Consider the following 13912-nt stretch of genomic DNA (forward strand, 5'->3'; position numbering starts at 1 on the left):
CTTTGTCGTTAGTCATATCTAGTCGTTGTTCAATTATTGCAATAACACTAATATCTATTATCTTGTGTTATACCCTATCTCTAGGCCGAGTACTTCTCGTGGGTCCCGCCTTATAAGAGTCTCGAGGGTTATCTGCCTCCCCGGGGCTAGGTCCCTTTCGTTATTATCGTGCGAGTCCGGTCTATGTCTTACTTATCTATCGATATCTATATCTATTGAAGATAACTATTCCTTTTATCTAGTTAATCGCCGGATTATGTCGCCGTAGCCACGGAATTCCTAATATAATATTATATTCTCTAAGGTTGGTGATATCGAAGTTAATAGTTTCGAAATGATTCCCTAAAACCATAGGAAGTCGACCTGTTTTGTGTGTGATTCCTGGTCCTAGCCTTTCTCCGTTGAGGCCAATAATAGGTGAGATATTCTTCTTTTCGTTCTGCTGAACGTTCTTCTATTAGCAATATTGTGGGCTTATAAAATTTCCTGAAGCCCCTAAATTGATTATTGCTCGTGTATCCTTGTACGTAATATTGACTATAACCTTTATATAGGCTCCCTATTGGGTAGCTACAAGCTATTGTAGGTTTTTTAGTTTCTTATTTCCTCGTTAGGTGCCTACGAATTTAGGTTTCTATTGTAGCGGGTTTTCCTAATACAATAGTTGTGGTTTAATCCTATAATTTAATTTTCCTTATCGATAGATTACGTAATCGTGATTGTAGTATCCTAGAACCGCACGGATACTGTGTTTTGGGTGTCGTGTGTAGCCTCGACAAGAATATCGTGGATATTTATATAGATATATGGGTTTATTCTAGGATCGCTCTTCTTGAGCCGGCTTATCTTGGAGATCTTTTGCCTCGTCGCTTAAGGTACTCTGAGTCTGTTCGGGTTGTTTTTCGTTGTTTCTAGAGGATTTCGTAGGCGTTTCTAGGTAAGTTGCCGTCCTTAGAAGTTCGGGTAGAGTTTCTTGGATCTCCGGGGTTCTTAGGATCTTAATTGATATTTCTAGGATATCTGTTTCCCGTTTCTGGGAGTTACTCTATTCGTTCTAGGAGTCGATGGTATTCTAGGAACCGTACTAGGTCTATCCTTAACTCTCGATATATTCTTAATTAATCTCTGGGAATTCTTTACTTTGCTGTTTCTTTAACTGGTATAGGTCGGCTAGTTAATCAAGGATCTCTGTCTATTTCTTAAGTCCTTCTTTTCGTGAGGTTATTTTGTCGTGTACTTCTGATAAAGCCGTTCGGAGTTAGCTAATTTCACTATCTAAGTTTTGTGTTCGTAGTGTTTTCTGCTTTAGTGACGGTGGTTTGCTACCGTCTATAATTACTGGTCCTTCCCGTTCTTACTCTCTTGTTACGTAGAGCTGCTAGGTTCGTTTCTTGGCTTTTACGATACCGGTAGTATCGTATGCTCCTCTATCGAGCCTTTTATTCGTTGCTCGTATTTAATGCGGTTTGTCGTTGTGTTTCTTGTATTCTTTCGATCGATATCCTGGCTTTCTGTAGTTAAAGTATAGGTTGTTTTCCTTATATCGACGTTGCTCCTCCTTAGGAAGCCTTACTATATCGAGTTCTATTAGTCGTGGACTATATAGGTCGTTAGAGCGTGGCTATTACGCTCGTTAAGGTTAGAATCGCTGGTGGGATAGACGGCCGTTACCTTGTCTCTATCCTTCTATCTCTCGTTTCTGTATTTATCTATCGTGGAATCTGTTATCGATATAGACCGCGAAGTCGATAAGCGCGTTTATAGTATCGAAGTCTCTATATCTTGCGATTTCGTCCTTAACGTGGGACTTTAATCCTTCGTCGTAGTATAGAATTAGAGCGTAATTATCCTATCTAAGTATCGCTGCTTGCTATATAAACTCGGCTGTATAGGCTGATACCGATCTTATCTATTAGAGCTGCCTAAGTTTTCGTTTAGCTATTTTCTTTGCGTCGACGTCGCCGAATGTTTTTTTAAGATAGGTTTTGAAATTGCCGTAACCGCTAAAGATGTTTCGTGCGGTATTTAACTATTCCGGGCTATCCTTTTCGTAGTATTCTCGGACGTATGGTTCGAGCTAATCCTATACTTGTCCCCGTAGATAGGTTAACACGAAGATGACTTTGCTCGCTTTAGTGGTTAATCGATACTTATTAATATCGAGGTATATATTTATTTATATAAGGAATCCTTGTAACTTAGAGCGAGTTCTATCGAAGTTTTCCGCCTTAGATAGCTATAGTGCCGTTAGCGATAGAGTTTAGAGTTGAATATTAGTTTGCTAGACTAAGTCGTGAAGGTTCTTAATTTCGCTGTCGTGTTTTTGTTCGAACACGGTAAGTTGACTGATAAGGGTGCTGATTTGTCTTTCTAATTCCTTAATTCTTTTCTTATCTTCGTCTTCTGATTCTGGGTCAGGTTGACGTATCTAGGTTTTTGGAGGTATAGGTTCGGCTATTTTGCTTTTATAGTTACTACTATATAAAGATATAATAACTACTGCTTCACAGTTTCGACTAATAGGGTGATTAATATATTACGAACCGCTAACTAGTCACGGTGAGTAGGGTCCTTAAAGAGTGATACTTCTTTTAGAATACTACGAATCCCTAAGTATAGTCCGCAACCGTACCAATACTATATAGGGCCTTAGATAGACTTAGGTTTCTAGGGTACTTATAAGGTGTGATAGTTAGGGCGCCGATTAAGTTAGTTACTTAGGGATCAAGGATCACTAAGTAAGCTCCCGAGATCGTTAAGATATTTAGCTTTATAGTCGAGACTATAAATAGTACTTAAGTAATAATAGTATAAAGATTGATCACGAAGAACTAAATATATATAGTAAAGACTGTTCTTTATATATCTAGCTCCTCTCACCGTGCGATGAGTCCGGGACTTATCGCCTGGTATCTTCCGAACTTATCGCTTAATAAGTTTCGTTTTATCGCCCGATAAGTCTCCTTACGTGACCCCTATAAGTTCCCTGCGTTACTCCGTATCCTAGGGTGTTAGTGAAACCGCCACGGTTTCCCTTCTGGTCACGTGATGCTAACGCTGTGTCTTGAGACAGTTCTCCTGGGAGTTCCCCTCTAGACCAGTAATCTCAAGGCGGTGTATCTGATAGGGTATCGCTATCTCTTCGGTATTCTTGGGAGTGGGGCTGTCCTGGGAGGTTCGTAACACTAAGATAATATAATATATTAAAAAAAGTAAGTTTCTATATATATCTCTATTAAAACTAGGGTTCTAAATAATTACTTAAAACCCTAGTTCTAATCTATTAAATTTCTATTTTTCTACCTCTATTAGAACTAGGGTTTTAAGGCCTATCTTAGAACCCTAGTTTTAATAAGAGTATTAGTTCTAATCTATCTAAATATTATATTAATTATTATAATCTATCCTCTATCTAGATACTATCCTAATCCTATTTTATTAGTTCTAGAAGGATTATTAATATAAATTTCCTATTTTATAAACTTTATTTATAATCTCCTCTTAATCCTAGTTATTAATATTAGTATTAAATAATTATTTAATTTTATATATAATATTTACTATTATTAATAAGAGATACTAAATATATCTACTATATAGAATCTAATAATATTTATATATATTATTAAATTTAAAATTAAGAAGAAGTAGCTTATATTTATTTAAGAGCTTTAGGAGTAAAATAAATTAGAAATTATATAGAAAGAAAAAAAGACCTAAAAGACTTATAAAAAGATTATATTAATTAATAATAATAAAAAAGAGGATATTATAAATCTAATAATTATAGTTAATATATCTTATTAATTATAGTAAAAAAAATTAAAGAGTAATTATAAAGATAATTATAGCCTCTTATAGATTTTTAATAAGGTTCGTAAATACCTATAAATACTTAATAATTATAAGCTTTAAAATTAAAATCAATTAATATTTAAAATAATATTCTTTAGAATTATTTTTTAAGAATTATTCTCCTAATTACTATAAAAAATTATTTAACTAAAATAAATATAATACCTAAAAATATAGCTAAGAATAATATAATTTATAAAAGTTATATAGTTAACAAAGTATCTACCTAAATAGGTTAAATAAGTTAATTTATTAACCCGCGGGATAGGTCAAAAAAATCTTGACCCGTCTATAGATTAAGAGGTCTAACCCACGACCCGCCTATAGGCTGACCTACGGGTCGACCTATATGGGTTGTCCGCGGGTCTATCCAGGTCTAGTCTACGCGGGTCTATCTAGGTCTATAAGAAACTATCAGAAAAGTTCGGTCAAGAGAGCTGTGTTAAGAGTATATATATATAGGGCCGACGGGACTAGTATTTAGGGTCTTTATAGTAGTAAAGTTCTGTACACAACCGATTCAGGGGTTTCCAGGTTACAAATTGAATAGAAATCTGCGACTTTTCTGTTTTGGCGCCATCGATCATAATGCTCTGCTTCGTCATCATACGGCAGCCTGAATACCTGTACATCCATTTCTATGAATATACCCCCTGTTTTTGGCACAGCACATGAGCGGGATCTCTCGGCATTTGCCATCTCTCAAGAATGATTTGCTGGAATAACCATGACTTCAGGTTCTTTGGTATTTTGCTATGTTGTCACGTGTATCTTAGCTAATGTTCTCTCAATATTGCGAGTCCAGTGATGCGACAAACACCTCTTAAATTTTGACCGCGGATCAGAGATACATTTCCACTATTCGCATCGGTTTCTGGAACTATGAATTTCTAGAACAGTGCTTTCTGTTATAATAAGCATGCTGGTGAGCGGAGAAACGGCTTCCTTGACCGAAGCAAGCCAAAGACACTCGGCAAATAACCCTGAAAATCGATTACTGACGTCTTGGAGCTCTTAAAGATAATGTCTTCTTCGGGCTGGCCAGATATCATCTTAAACGTCGTCTTCCACTGGCGGATAGACCTTTCTAACCAGTAATCCGGCCAATATGCGCATATGCTACAGGAGAATTCACATTTTGAGAGCAGAGGAATGCGTAGAACAAAGCATCATCAAAAAAAAGAAGTATTTCCTTCTGCCAACAAAGGACCTGCTTTACAAAACGACAATCTCGCGTATAGATTGGGATAGTGATGCATATGGAATGTCTCCATATTCATCCAATTGATGCATGAATGGCGTTATTTCAGCCCCAGCTTCGCCATCCACCATGCTCTGTCATGGCCAGACAATTGAATAGCATCATTCAGGCCTTGAAGCACAGCATTCTTCTGGAAAGATGACAAAACAATAGGCCCTTTGGAGCTAAGATGTTCCGTCACTTCCACGGCGTCATTTGCATCACGAATCTTTTTCCCCGCCGTGGGTCGTAATCCGCAACTATTGATCTTAAATACGAGCAGATCAAGTTCGGAGATATATGGAAGAGCATTTCGTCGAACCGCCGATACTGGCAGTGCTGCCGATGGAACATAAGGTGACTGTGGGCCATTAACTAGAGGTTGGTGGAATGAGGGCTGGCTCCAAGCTTACCTGCCAATCAGGAGTGATGTCAATCTGAATTGATTTGCCATTTGACGATTTGTAGACAAATAGCTGAGCCTGTTGTTGGAATGGGGAGGATGGCATAGCAAGCAGCTTATCTTTAACTGCCTGAGGAGCCCCCTGGACAGTTATGAGGAAGTCGACGTCCTGGTTGATCAAGCATGTTTCAGAAAATACCCGAATTGTGGTGGGTCTTGAAAACGGACCTCTGTGGTGCGATAGGTTCGGAGGTATTTCCAGAGACCTAAGCCCCCTATCACGGCAATCTTGGCACTCGAGAATTCTGGCATGGTTTGAAGGATTCCAATAACGGAGCCAGCTGCTGCCTCCAACTCAGGAAATGACAGCTGAGACATGGTAGGTAAGGCAAGCTCTGGGTAGTAACTTGAGATCTGTTTGACTCCGATCTAGAAAAAGATTCCCATGAGTATCTCTCGGCACTTGGTTATGGGTCTCGATTTATAGTCCTCCTTGCAAGGACAATACCTCTCTGTCACATGACGGTGGGCGCCAACTCGAACACTATTTAGCGCTGGCAACTCCGTACCCCTCACAATGAAACAACTCTTCCACCTCCCAACAATTCGACTTCATCTAGCCGCCGATGGCTGAGACACAGTTCCAAATACTCTCTGACCTTCATCTGGAGTCTCCGGCTGCATATGATATTTTCCACGTCGACCCAAAGGCGCCCTACTTAGCATTAATCGGCGATATCGGTTACGTCAAGGACGATGGTTTCTTTGACTTCCTTCGTAGGCAACTAGAAGTTTTCCGCATCGTCTTCCTCGTTATCGGCAATCACGAGCCATACTACAGCGGCTGGGCTGAAACAAAGTCACGCATTAAACGCTTCGAAGCTGGGCTCAGCGAGTCTTATGATCGAAGCGAGCCGCTCGGCCAACTTGTTTTCCTCGATCAAACACGCTATGACCTTTCACCGACTCTTAGCATCCTCGGCTGTACTTTGTTCTCGCAAGTGGCCCAAACGCAGATGGAAAGCGTCAGTTTTGGTCTGAACGATTTTTATCACATTCGGGATTGGTCGGTTGAAGCACATCAAGAAGCGCACCGTGCGGACCTTGAGTGGCTAAATGAGGAAATCGATTCCATTTCGCGCTTGGAACCTGATCGCAAAGTGGTTGTCTTCACCCACTACTGTCCATTGGTCCACGACAATATTGTTGACCCAAAACATGGACACACTAAGATCTCTTCCGGCTTCATGACCAATTTGTCAAGTGAACGCTGCTGGAAACGAGAGGTGGTCAAGCTTTGGGCTTTTGGTCACACACATTTCAATTGTGATTTCCGAGACGTGGAGACAGAAACGAGAGTGGTTTCTAACCAAAGGGGATACTATTTTTCTCAGGCTCAAGGCTTTGACATTGCCAAAGTCGTTGAAATTTAGTCTTGTTCACTTGTTGGTGGATGATTAACAATCCTGCCTCGCTGGGAGACGTTGCTCCGAGATCAGGTCTCTACGAAGCTCTTCCAGAAGACAATACATCCGTGACCATTCTCCTCCTTTAAGGGCGTGATAGAATGGCTGGTATTTTCCCCCAAGTCTGTTCTCATCGAAAACATCCGTTTCATCCACATCCACATATTCCAGAATATAAGACAGCATCGCCATCCAGTAATTTGCAGATCTGGTGCAGTGATCACGGCAAAGCAACAGAATCAGGGCCTCGCAATATTGAACAGGGTGTGGGACTTGCACAGAGTCGCATTCGGGGGTAAGCGCCCTCGACCACGGCCGAGGACTGCTGATGGGAGTCGAAGGTCCGAAGCACTAATGAGGTCGGACCAGGAAAGCTCCCATAGCACGTCCGACTTGCGGTATATCGATATCACAAGCTCGTCGTCAATGTGCAGATGCGCGGCAAGAGGCAGGCGTTGGTATGCGGTTAAAAAAGGACAGCTTAAGCCCTTCACACAGGCAGGAAAACCAGCTTTCCGAAGAGAGGATGAGGCAATTGCGGTCAAGTCATCGGCTACAACGAAGGCCACACCCTGGTTGAACATCAGCCATCTTTCCTGCCTAGAATGGAGGGCGAAGACAAACGTCAACGATGGTGGGGATCCCGTAGACAGTCAGTAAATAGTTGCCCCAGAGAATATTCGGTACGCCAGCGGAGGTGAGTGTCCTCGAGATTGTTGCAACAAGCTTGTCGTCCAGCGATTGGGCTTGAATGCGGATAGCAGACATACTGAAATCTGTCCGGGTAACAAAACAGCACGGCGCGAGTTTGAGTCTTGAATGGGGAAACAAAGGAAATAGAAAGGTAATCAGAGGCGGTTATCTACACCGCCTTTGTGTTCGCCTAAGGCATGAATATACTTTGAAGCGCCCTTAAATCTGAATGACGAGATCGGACTACAAAAGTACGTGTCCCAGAAGGTGGTAGGCATAGAAATCGGTGCTAGGTCATGCATTCTCTTGCCTATTTTGCCCTAAGTGTCTTGGTATGAAACACTAGTGTCGACTTCGCAACCGCACCCAGACTGGAGATGGGGCGGGTGGGTGAGAGAGGGTGAGAAAAGCGGGTCAGCCAATGAGCTGATTTTAGAGCGCGACACCTATTCGGGCTCCTTGGCCCTGACTTGCACAACGTTATAATCGTGGCTCGCGGGATGTAAAATGTGAAAGTGCTCTTGCTCTGCTTTACTTATAGCATGGCTTCTCCTGTCTATACGTAATAATTGTCACAGTGCAAGACATTTCATCTTCTTGTGAATATCTTCTCGGTAGAATATGCCGCATAAAAAATATCTCTTAGGACATTTATCGGCTTAAGAGCGTATACGACGTAAGAAGTTAATATTAGGAGTCATATAGCATCAAGAATCTATTTTTATGAATATAGTTGTCTTGTGCGGGGCATTTTAAGACTCGTTGGCCAAGAAGATTGTTACAGGAAGAGCCTCTTAAGAATCGAGTCTCAAGAAAGATTTCCCAAGAATAATTTAAGTCATAAGAGTAGATTCTCCAGAATGTACCATTCTTGAGAATTTCCTCCTAGGTCAAATTCCTTCACTAGAAACCTTGCTTGTGTTCGGATTATTCATAGAACAAATTCCGGTTCAAGAGCATCGGCCCCTTAGATCTTGAGAATATTTCATGTATCAGGTAATGCCTGTGAAACATCTTCATATTACTCAAATTGATTTCTTCGAAGCAGAGCATCGCCCCTTGTCAGGAAGAATGACGAACAGGGCTCAGGGCTCATGGCTAGTCAATCTTGCCTGACTCAGCCTAAGGCCCGCCCAGTGCTTCCGCGCAGCGACTGCTGATGGGAGTAATGCTTTGGTTGTGGGTTTCGAGCATGAGAAAACGAAAATCGCGGCTAAAGGAGAAGTGTCTGCTCTGGATGGCTTCTCGAGTATTAGACCCAGTACAAGATGGTAGGATCTAGTCGCTCATGAGATACCCCTTTTAGGATATACATAGGCCTAGGTTGCTTGAACCAAGAGCATAATGCAGACAAGATGTATAGCACCCCGAGAGAAATCTAACAGAAGCGGTATTGGAATGAGTGTCTGATCTTGTATCTATAATGGAGCTATGTGGAGCATCCTGTAGGAGGTAACACGGTAGAATGTTGACAACAGCTTTTTTTTAGCTAGCGCATGTCAAGAGCAAGGGCCACTTGGGAGGTCGAGAACAGAAGACTTCTTTCGAGAGGGCTCCGCTCATGGAAAAATCCTCTTGAGAGGGAATCAGTCACAAGACGGCCCACCGAAGAGCATAGGCCACACAGAAGACATCACGTCATATGAGCTGGTTCTTAGTACTAATTCTCTCCTAGTCCAATAATTCTAGCCCCAGACCAGTCTTGAGATAGTCTCGAGGCGGCAGTGGATGGCGATGCTGCTCAGCTAGACAATCCCGCTGTCCCAGTGAGGATAGATTTCATTGGCTTATCAGCCTACTAAAAAGGTGGGTCCCGCAGTAGCCCCCTATTCGATGGTCTTATCGCACCGCCTGCATAGCGTTGGGGTGAGCCGAGGAAAATTCATGCTCTAGTGATAAAGCAGTAAGCAGATAAAAGACAGTATCTAAATAGGCGTCGCAGGTCACACGGTTGGCTAAGTTCTACAACCTGAGGAGCCCCAAATAGTTATATAAATAGTCATACAATCTTCTTGACTTCATAAATCTAACATACATACGACTTATTAGAGAATTGCAAATGAGCGAGGATATGTATCAACGTCGTAGAATATATGCTTCCATTTCAACTTAGAGGTCACGTTCAGTTTTGTGAACTGGCTTTGGGTAGTAAGAGCCCTGGAGATGTTAGAAACCTTTATTTCAGTTAAATGTCGTTCACGTACTAACTGAGAGCCCACAAAAGACCAAAAGTTCGAAGCATCCGCTGAAAATATAAAGACATGACCTGACTCTCGAATCCGAATGCCGAAGCAAATGTCCGCATTGCACATCTTGCCATATTCATACGCCTTCTTCATGAGACTTGACTTGCGACGATCCCTTTTTTGGTGAGCCAACTTCCTCTCGGAACGGGTTACACTCGTTTTGCTAGAAGTTGCCGCAGCCATTTCAAGATTAGATGCAAGAAATAGGTGATATGTGGTGGTTTAGAATTTTCAGGAATGTGGAAGATGAAATGGCTTGCACTGTGAGAATTATGACGTATAAATAGGAAAAGCCATGTTATAAGTAAAGGAGAAAGAACTCTTTCGCATTTTGTATCCTGCGAGCCACGATTATAACATTATGCAAGTTAGGGCTAAGGAGCCCGAATAGGTGTCGCGCTCTAAAATCAGCTCGTTGTCAGACCCGCTTTTCTCGCCCTCTCTCACCCACCCCGCCATTCTAACCATCACCAACCGTCGCTGCATCGCTCCGAATCGTCCCCTAATCGTCTCCTAATCCCCCTATGTATGCACTAGTGTTTCATGTTTTATGCTGACCCCGTTGCGGCTGCAGTCTGCAAAGCATCCTTTCGGTTCCGCGACATCCTTTCGGTTCCGCGACATCCTTTCGGTTCTGCGACACCCTTTCCGATCTGCGACGCCGTGATCTGCGACGCCGTTTTACTTCTGCGACCCTATTTTACTTCTGCCACACTGTTTTTTTGGATTTATACTGTAGCATACTTGAAAATATCTCTACGTTTTTATATAAGGATGACACGGTCAATTGACGCTGTTGCAGGCCGCTTGCTCACTGTGGCCGGACTTGGCATTATGTGTACCAAAGCCACGGCCGACCTCGTTTACTGCCACCCGTGCTTTCTGTTGGCCGTACCCAGTGCCTGGACTCATTAATCGACCGACATCCATTTGTGCCGCAGCTGCCGTAGGCCCCATCCTCACCCGGACGCAACGCTAAAGCAACTCTCACCCCAAACTCACCCCGGCGGCATCCACCTGTCCACTGGCAGGGCAGGGACAGTGTTGTAGGGGTAAAAGTACGAGCGGCTGAGGTGTAAACTGTTATCGAATTATTCTGTAAAACCACAGAGTATTCCGGCACCGCATTTATTGGAAAAGATGTTCAGAGTGCGTTCATTGAATCTTATGCAGTAGTATCAGAGAACTGTACTGTGTTAGCTAAGCTAAGCCCAGGAACCAGGGCAAAGCTCCCAGGCACGACGCTGCGTGCCCCCGGGAGCTATAGCAGCAGTCCCCAGGAGATATGTAGCCCCCAGGAATGGTAATGTTGATCCTGGAGACGAGGAGAAAGTCCCTGGGAGCCTCGGTAATGGCTTCCGGGAACAAAATATAGGATTCTGGGACCGGAGTTTATTATAGGACCCATCTTAATTTTTCAGGTGGTTCAGATTCCAAGGCAGATCTTTCTAAGATCTACTCATTGTTTCCAGGCACGAGCTAGAACCCGATCGCGAGCGTACAGTAGTATGTTCACTGAGCTACGATCTCAGTTATTTATCGGAAAATACCTCACCCGGATGAGGGGCCTGAGCTGGTAATCGTTTTGTGTGCGGAGACACCTGTCCCCACCTAATCACACCCAATCGTCCCCAATCGTCCCCAATCGTCCTCAATCGTCCCCCGATCGTTTCGGCCGGAAACCATGGTAGATATACCTAATATACAACCAGATTGTTATTGTACCTCACACCAAGAAATCTTCCGCCGTTGGCGGAGCGAAAATGCGACAATACGAGTGTCAATGGGCATCTGTCTATATTGCGGCCATACCTTCTCGAACGCCAGTCGAATTCGGAAACTCTGGGCTCAGGCAGGTCCTGTGCGACTGCAGTGCAGCTTTGACCTCATCAGTTCTAACCTACAAGAACCTTACAATATGGATATGGCTTCCCCTCTATATTCTCTAATAATAAAAACCGGCATATAATTAGAGTATGTATAGATAAGCAATATTTAATCTGTTCCCTCACAATTTATAGGCTTCACTGCCTTCTCTAGGTCCTGGTCCGTAATAATCTTTAGGGTTAGGTAGTATGAACCCTATAAAGTTAGTCTTATACCGTAAAGCTAAGATTACGCGATATTACTAATTAGGAAGTAAGGAATGCCTAAAACCTAGAAGAGTTAGAGTATAGGATATATACTTGGCCAGTTTCCCGGAGGCGAATACCCACGTATATATCTACGTTATATATTTTACTATATTCGTATATCTTTTTTATTAGGTTTATTTTGCGACGATATTGTTTTTGGTGTATTAATTTTCTCTTAAGGGTATAATTAGAGTCGATAGAGTTTCTAGCAGCTATTATAAGTAGCTACTTTAAGGAGCTGTTATGAATAAATATATCTATCAGCAAAATACATAGAAAATAAATATAATTATAAGATATATCCGTTAAAGGAAAGAGCTAAATAAATATAATTACTAGAAATACGCGAAGGAGAAGTTTCAGTTTCTGGACACACAAAAGACGATAATTCTCTTTTGCAATAGAAGGGAAACCGTGGTCTTCGCATATTGAGCGGTCTATAGGCGTTGTGGCTTACGACTCGCCCACGAACCCCACTTTCAGGCCATTTTTAGATCAACATCGGGGGCGAACCGCCTATATCCAGCCCCATAGCTCATATACAGTGCACTCACCTCCTAGGTGTAATCATAGGCCTATTTTATAAATTTAATTCCGACACTCTCAGTGTAAAAGAAAAGTTTTTTATTTCTAATACGTTCTCGGTTCTTACCCTTATGAATTTTATATTACTACTGTACTTAACACTAATAAATATCTAAACTTCCTATAGGTTACCGATAGACATGGACAGACCCGTCCCATGGGTCAAAGATCTTGACCCATAACCTAAACCCACGACCTATAGGTCGGGTCAATAAAATCCTGACCCGTCTATAGGTTAACCCGCGGGTTAACGGGTTAACCTATTTTTGACTTATTTTAGCATAAATTTCTTAATTAGGATAGATAATTTATTTACCTTTTTTAATAATATACTATTATTAAATACTATTTTTGTTCTAATATAACTTATAATTATAACTCTTTATAAAAAGAATATTATATAATAATAATATATTTAGAATATAATATATTAATTTATTAATTTAATACTTTAAGATAAGAATTATATTTTATAATAGATAGATATAGGCGAAAGAAGATATTAGTTAACCCTTTCTTATACTAAACCTAAAAATATATATTTAAAGTCTATAGTAGTACTACTACTTTTTATATAAATAAACTATATATATTAGAAATAATAAAATAGATATAAATCTAATATCTAATATTTCTTTATTAATATATAAGTATATTATAGTCTTAATTATATAAAAGAATTATTTTAAATATTTTTTCTAGATTTATATAAAATAATAATATTAGTTAGTTAGATTAAAATTTTTTAGGGATAAAAAGAAAACTCTTAGGATATTATTTATATCTAATTATTTAGATCAATAGATTAGTCTATAGGTTAATCTATTAACCTATTTCTTACTATCTAATAAACTTTGTATATATTAATAGAGTCTATTCTGATTAGTTATAAAATTCAGTACTAGAATAGTACTAAATTCTATTTACTAATAAAAAATAAGTATTAGACCTATATATTCCCCTAAATCTATAATAATTTACCTTAGATTATTTTTCTATATCTTAAGTCCTTTACTTTAATATACTATTACTATATCTTTTCTATATCTTAGTTATCTATCTTATACCCTCTCTCTCTTATTAAGAGTAAAGGGTTTAAATTATCTATTTTCTATTTTAATTAATTTCTCGATACCCTCTTAGAACTACTAAAAAGCTAATAAACTAAGTAAAGCCTCCCTTTTATTATATTATTAATACTAAAATAATCTAATAATTAGAAAAAGACCTAGGTAATTTTTAATAGTATAAATAAAATAGAATTTTTAAACTAATAGCTTAATACCTAA

General features: G+C 40.3%; 5 protein-coding genes across 5 annotated transcripts; 1 reads left to right on the forward strand and 4 right to left on the reverse strand.

The window, feature by feature from the left end:
• Positions 1 to 5156: 5156 nt before the first annotated feature.
• NUU61_004238 (uncharacterized protein) lies at positions 5157 to 5876 on the reverse strand (the record flags this gene model as incomplete). The annotated part of the gene is made up of 3 exons (XM_056654820.1): positions 5157 to 5456; positions 5509 to 5667; positions 5727 to 5876. 3 exons carry the CDS (start codon positions 5874 to 5876, stop codon positions 5157 to 5159), a joined length of 609 nt encoding a protein of 202 aa, XP_056512847.1.
• Positions 5877 to 6124: 248 nt separating this feature from the next.
• Positions 6125 to 6931, forward strand: NUU61_004239 (uncharacterized protein; the record flags this gene model as incomplete). Its single annotated transcript, XM_056654821.1, has 1 exon — positions 6125 to 6931. One exon carries the CDS (start codon positions 6125 to 6127, stop codon positions 6929 to 6931), a length of 807 nt encoding a protein of 268 aa, XP_056512848.1.
• Positions 6932 to 7203: 272 nt separating this feature from the next.
• Positions 7204 to 7732, reverse strand: NUU61_004240 (uncharacterized protein; the record flags this gene model as incomplete). Its single annotated transcript, XM_056654822.1, has 2 exons — positions 7204 to 7536; positions 7589 to 7732. The coding sequence occupies 2 exons, from the start codon at positions 7730 to 7732 to the stop codon at positions 7204 to 7206; spliced, it is 477 nt and encodes a 158-aa protein (XP_056512849.1).
• A 1924-nt stretch (positions 7733 to 9656) lies between these two features.
• NUU61_004241 (uncharacterized protein) lies at positions 9657 to 10086 on the reverse strand (the record flags this gene model as incomplete). The annotated part of the gene is made up of 2 exons (XM_056654823.1): positions 9657 to 9683; positions 9862 to 10086. 2 exons carry the CDS (start codon positions 10084 to 10086, stop codon positions 9657 to 9659), a joined length of 252 nt encoding a protein of 83 aa, XP_056512850.1.
• A 1812-nt stretch (positions 10087 to 11898) lies between these two features.
• Positions 11899 to 12248, reverse strand: NUU61_004242 (uncharacterized protein; the record flags this gene model as incomplete). The annotated part of the gene is made up of 2 exons (XM_056654824.1): positions 11899 to 11985; positions 12090 to 12248. Coding segments are annotated over 2 exons (246 nt in total), but the record flags the coding sequence as incomplete, so codon positions are not given.
• Positions 12249 to 13912: the final 1664 nt, after the last annotated feature.

The sequence above is a fragment of the Penicillium alfredii genome (genome assembly GCF_028826965.1).
Source record: "Penicillium alfredii strain IBT 34128 chromosome Unknown utg000005l_segment0_segment0, whole genome shotgun sequence".
In the NCBI taxonomy this organism is placed as follows: Eukaryota; Fungi; Ascomycota; class Eurotiomycetes; order Eurotiales; family Aspergillaceae; genus Penicillium; species Penicillium alfredii.